General features: G+C 45.6%; 1 protein-coding gene across 1 annotated transcript; it reads right to left on the bottom strand.

Moving 5' to 3' along the window:
• Positions 1 to 1,203: 1,203 nt before the first annotated feature.
• Positions 1,204 to 3,785, bottom strand: LOC100284919 (uncharacterized). The gene is made up of 2 exons (NM_001157814.2): positions 3,386 to 3,785; positions 1,204 to 1,915 (listed from the first exon to the last, which is right to left on the bottom strand). The coding sequence occupies exons 1-2, from the start codon at positions 3,583 to 3,585 to the stop codon at positions 1,516 to 1,518; spliced, it is 600 nt and encodes a 199-aa protein (NP_001151286.2). The 5' UTR covers positions 3,586 to 3,785; the 3' UTR covers positions 1,204 to 1,515.
• Positions 3,786 to 6,076: the final 2,291 nt, after the last annotated feature.

Here is a 6,076-nt window from a genome sequence, read left to right as displayed (position 1 = left end):
ATGATGACATCAATATCCTAAACTGGTGGCATGAACATAAGTTGTCCTATCCTGTTCTCTCCATCTTAGCTAGGGATGTTATTTCTGTTCCTGTTTCAACTATCTCCTCAGAATCTGCATTTGGTCTCTGTGGCAGGATAATCGAGGAACGACGAAGGTGCCTAGCACCAAAAATGGTAGAGATGCTTCTTTGCATGAAAGACTGGGAACTTGGTGAAGCTAGAGGGCAGCACTGTACACAGGACCAAGAACTTGAAGATGCATTTGAAGGACTTTATCTTGATGACCCTTAGAACTTTTATCTTCCTAGTTCATACTCCATTATGTTGATTTAGAAATCTGGTGATGTAAGTTACAAGTTGTAACTGAACAACCTTGACATGAACTATTAAATTAGAGTTGGGTTGTACTTTTTTTCCTTTCTAGGATTTTCTCACGAGGAGTGAGTTTTTACCTAGAAAGGTTTTTAATGAGGCAGCTATTGTACGAACAGCTCTAATCCTTTCTGGGTTGTACTATTTATCTCAACTGTGTGAATGTGCAAGTGTGAATTTGTGTATACTTCTGATATGTATATTTCTGTGTATATTTCTGATTTGTATATATATGTGTAAACTGTGTGAATGTGCATGTGTGAATGGATAATGGGTTTAGGGTTCTGGTTGCTGTGCTTGGACTGGCACGAGCTCCTTCATGGGCCGTACTTTCCAGGCCAGCCCGGCACGGTTGGGCCGGAATAGTGCCGTGGTCGGCTGATTATATCATCCCGTCGAGCGGCCCGACCCAGCACGGTTAAGGACTCGGGCTTATCCATGCCGGGCTTAAACGGGTCGGGCTAGGCCATACCGTCCGTTTGGACATCTATAACTTGACGTGTATTTTTTGTATCATTATAGAATCCAATGATGCTATATTTTTTACTGGGGATTTTTTTATGAAAAATACAACGAGCACATCTAGTTATGAACCTATAATACTCCATAAGCAATAAGCAATTTATTCTGATAAAACAAATTGAAAAATCCTATATGTGAACCTATCAAAAGTACCCTTTCACGCTATTTATTTTAATTTTAGCTAATCGGGGAACAAAGATTGAAAAGAAACACAGATACAGTAGTCCTGGAGTACCACATTTGCTCGTAGTTCACAAGTACTAACAAATGATGGAAGAGCAGGAGAGCAGGAATGGCATGTGAACCCCCAAAAAACTGTGAAAGCTTTTTCCGCGTAGGCAAATGCAAATATCGCTTGCCAAAACTCGTGCAATTCACATGGTTTTGAATACAAACACAGCACCAGAGTTCCAGAGCTCGTCTCCTAGTCCAGTAGTCTACTGGCTACCAAGCCATCTATACAAGTCCTCCTCTATGCTAGTACTACGTCCTAAACATGCATTCCAGTTCCAGCTGCGGCCTAACAAACATCCAAACATTTTCCGTCACCCGCCGCGAGCAGAGCAAGAGACGAGACCAACGGCAGGCGCCACGCCATCGCCAACCACCACGAGCACCGCTAGACTTGGACGAGCGTGTCGAGGGACGGCACGAGCGCGCGGCAGCAGGGGCAGTCCGGGTGGATGGCGAGCCACGGCAGGACGCACTCGGAGTGGTACTTGTGGGAGCACGGCAGCCGGGTCACCCGCTGGCACCGCTCCCGGACCTCGTCCAGGCACACCGCGCACACGTCCACCTTGGACAGTGTCCGCGTCAGCTCCGCGCGCCGGCGCCGCGTCGACGCCGACGCCGGCACAGTCGCCGACGCCACCTGCAGCAGGGCCGCCGTCGGGTCGGCGGGGGCCGGCGGCCGCCAGGGCTCGGTGCCGCTCGCGACGGCGTCCTGCTCGTATCGCCTGCTGCTTCGAGGGCTGTTGTTGCCTCGGGCCGATCTCCCGTCGCGCATCAGCCTGCTCCACCTGTGTTTTGGTTCAGACGCCGATTGCTCGTTAGAAGCAAAAGAGAGACGTCACATCAAAAAAAAGCAAAAGAGAGACAACCAGCAAGCGTGAAGTTTTGGTCGATCTGGCGTTTGCTACGTGTTCAAGATCACGCCTCATGCCAAACCCGTTTTGAAGAGAACAGAAAAGGAATGCGAATGGAAGGATGTCTGAGGCTCTGAGCTGACTGAGCTAGTCAGTTTTCTAGTCAGCGGTTGGTTCTTGCTGACGATTCGTGCTCTGTTGAGTGGAGTGGGTGTTGCGGTTCTAACTTACTAAAATTTTAAATTGTATCGTATCGGATATTAGATTCGGATATTAGAATGTCAGTTATAAATAATAAATATATTCTAATTATTAAACTAGTTATATAGATAAAGACTAACTAAATTTATTAAACCTAATTAATCTAGCTAAATGTTCGCTCCAGCGTCATATGAATCATAAATTTATTGGGCTTAATAAGATCGGCTTACCATTTAATTTTTATCTATGTAATTAGTTTTATAGTTAAAATATATTTAATATTTCTAACTGGTGAACAATTATTCGATATGATGGAACTAAAATTTAGTCTTGATGTCCAAATGGCCTTTGAACCATGTAACCAAGGTGTCTTTGTGTTATCTCTACTAAGAGGTGGTTATTGATTACGATCTAAATGTTTTTTACGATTCGTTTAAGTCTTTTATTAATTTTAGTTTGAAAATAAGTAGATATAAATTTTTAAGTCCTTTATTAATTTTAGTTTAAAAATAAGTAGATATAAATTTGATCTAAATATGATCTGATACTTTATTTTTTATAAATTTTATAATATAAAATTTAGAACCTATTACCGCTCCTCCATATGCTTAACCGGTCTACTCGATTGAAAGTCGGAACAGATCGAAAGTTGTTTTCTCATCACATGGCAAGATACCCTCTGCGTTTTTTTTTACTCGGCTTCCCTTTTCTTTTGAGCGAAAAAAAGCCAGACCACACGACACATGCAAGATTCCATCCGCGGATCCACCACTTTGGCAGTTGCGATTAGTGACTCTAGGCAAACGCATCACGGGAAATGGGGATGGATCGACGAAAGAGAGAAAACAGGGTCAGGGTATAGAGACGATGGAGGTCTACAGGAACCCTGTAAAAAACGAGAAAAATATCGAATTCTCTATCTGGAGAAACAGGGGCATCTCTCTCGGATGCGGGTGTTGGAGCCTCATCTAAACAGACGTTTGAACTAAAACTATCCATTCATTGCATTATGAACTGTATGACACACGATCTGGTCTAGCTGATTTTTAAACAGGGAATTGACAGGCGATCCCGATCCCGTATCTTCTGCTGCTCTTGCCTAACCGCTTGATCTCTGGGTAATCGCTCATGTTCCCGTCATCTTCTTAACGGAACCATGCATCGGAAAAACAGGGAAGGAAGAGGAAGCGAGAGGCAACCGACCTGGACGGCGCCGTCGACGGCAGCGCGGCGCCGCGCAGCTTCTCCTCGAGCCGGATGCGCGCCGCGAGCGCGGGCCCCGCCGCGGGCGCGGGCGCGTGCGCGTAGTGGTGGTGGACGTGCTCCCCCGTGCCCGCCGCCGACGCCACGTCGCCGTGGTAGTGCACGCGCCGCCGCCGCGCGAGCTCCACGCCCGGAAGCATCGTTCGTCCTCTGCTGCTGCTCGCCGCGACGGTGGAGGTCCTTGGTCGCCTCGGCCCTCGACCGGGCCCTGCTGCTCTCTCTTCTGTCTCGGCGGTGTGTGTTATACTGTTATTACTACGGCGAAATTTCTGATATCCGGATGAACTGGGTGAACTTGGTTTGGTTATTATATATATTGACGGGGAAAGACGCCCGCGTGCTGGACTGGACGTCTGGACCGCGGCCGCCGGAGGAAGGTACGAGGAAACCGCGAGCCCATTTCCAAAGCCCGGGAGGGGGATATGCTTGCGCCACGAAATTACCGGAGCACCCTCTGATGCCGAGGCGGCAAATGGACCTGGCCCGCCTGACGGCGACCAGGGAGATTTGGCATTCGGCACGCGCCGGCCTAGGCTGTTCCCGGCAGCGCACCTGCCACGGGTGCAGAAAACACCACGGATACGGGATCGGGCCCACCACTCGTGTAGCGGAACTCCATACTCATTAAATACGATTGATGGCATGACAGTGTAGTTAAGAGAAAAGATATGAAGAGAGTTTCACGTAAGATGATAGATAAAACTATATATACACACACATTCACTTAGTTTAATTTGATGTGATAGCATTGGAAACCATGTATTGAAACACATCAATAGAGATGTATTTGATTTGAGGTCAAAGTGAGTGAGACGGGGCGACATAGTCCTCTCGATTTTTTGGGAATCATGCCACCACTAAAAAATTACTTCAGTATTCAACTCGTCCGTTTTTTTTTGCATTTGAGCTCCTTTACGAAAAAATCATATTTAGACCTCAGAAGAAAGTATTCCCTTTTCATAACCTTTGTTTAGCGTCATAGCTTGTAGCGTCGAGTTAACACTGCTCGACGTCATAACTCATGGCGCCAAGGTACGCTTTTTTAAACTCTGCTGTAATGATATAGTACTCAACTTCGCGGCTGACCGTCTGACTGATCGATTGACGAGGACTACTCACCTTTTGCAGCAACCAGCAAGAGATAGCCAAAGTATACTGTGGTTTTCTTGAACTATTGCTTCGTGTAATAATTTATATTTTGTCATGGTTATCTGATACTTTATATTTGGACTGTCACATGTAAATTAAGTCCTTCAAACTTTTCGAGAACGGTTATGCATGCATGGAAAAAACGTATCATGTGATGTGAAACATACTGCTACAAATCACATAGTAAGATTAATTAGCAGTGTTATAATGAAGGCCGTGTAATAATAAAGGTCACGTACGTCCTCTGTTGATTCAGTCACATCAAGAAGATGGGCGAGTCGTACTATACATAAATAATCTATTCAACTAACTAGTGATAATAGACATGCTATATATATTGAGTGAGTGATTAATTAAGCTAGCTACCATCACATACTCACGTTTTTTTTGTGCTGCTAACAAATTCATGTATGAATTAAACGAGAGAGCTCGGCGCCATGACCCATGACGTCGAGGTATTGGCCACACTTGCTCGGCCTATGCACGCCAGCGAGGCTAGCACCTTGGCATCATGGGTTGTGGTACCGAGCAGTGTTACCTCGACGCCCTGATCTATGGCATCGAGCAATGAGAGCACCTAGGGGGTGAATAGGTTAGGTGATCCTGCGAAAATCAACTCTAAACGAGACAAAACTTGATTTATAATCTGAAATCAAAATCAAGTTGATATGAATAGAGGTAGAGAGAAGAAGAGAACTCTTCACTTGATTGTTCCTTTAAGATATGTATTAAACTTAGTAACAATAACGTAAGTAAATATGTGACAACTCTTTGGAAGAAAACAATCACAGTAAAGAGATGCATAAGTGGCACATTGATTTTATCCCGTGGTTTGGCTAATGCCTACTCCACGTTGTGGTGACCTCATTCGGTCAAGTGTTGCACTCAACCCATCTCAAGTGATCCAAAGATCAAACTTGAGTGTCACGATTTTCTTCCTTATCTCAAGTTTTCCCTTTGTGAGGAATCTTCACAAGTTGAAGTCTCTCACCCTTACACAATTGATTTCAAATAAATCACAAGAGTTAAGGAGGAAGTAGAATAAAACACACGAGACAAATTTGCAGCAACTCACGCACACAAGTCAAGAGAGAAGAGCACAAAGACAACACAGCGTAATTGCAGCTCAACACAAGTGCCCAAATCTCTATCTATTAAAGCAAAGGCTTGAATGCGATGTCTCGGTGTTGTAGGATGTTCAATGGATGCTTGGTGTTGTGCTCCATGCGCATAGGGGTACCTTTTATAGCCCCAAGGTACTTAGGAGCCGTTGGAGCCCCATTTGGTACGCTTTGGTTGCCTTCTGTCCGCGGGTGCACCGGAATGTCTGGTGCACACCGGACATTGAACAGTGCACAAGTAGAGAATCATGTGATTGGCTAGTTTCCTATTCTAGGGGCACCGGACTGACCGATGGGTGGCACCGAACCGTCCAGTGCACCACTTGACTGTTGGCCCTTAGTCGACATGGTAGCTAGCCGT

This window comes from Zea mays, chromosome 4, assembly GCF_902167145.1.
Source record: "Zea mays cultivar B73 chromosome 4, Zm-B73-REFERENCE-NAM-5.0, whole genome shotgun sequence".
In the NCBI taxonomy this organism is placed as follows: Eukaryota; Viridiplantae; Streptophyta; class Magnoliopsida; order Poales; family Poaceae; genus Zea; species Zea mays.
The sequence above is the reverse complement of the archived record's forward strand: the minus strand, read 5'-3'. Positions and strand labels throughout refer to the sequence as shown.

What these genes read in the sequence shown, in the direction of transcription:
- LOC100284919 (NM_001157814.2), bottom strand. Translation starts at nt 3,585, where the DNA reads ATGCTTCCGGGCGTGGAGCTCGCGCGGCGGCGGCGCGTGCACTACCAC. An exon ending in CCGTCGACGGCGCCGTCCAG is followed by an intron (nt 1,916 to 3,385) that starts GTCGGTTGCCTC and finishes ACCAAAACACAG; the next exon opens with GTGGAGCAGGCTGATGCGCG.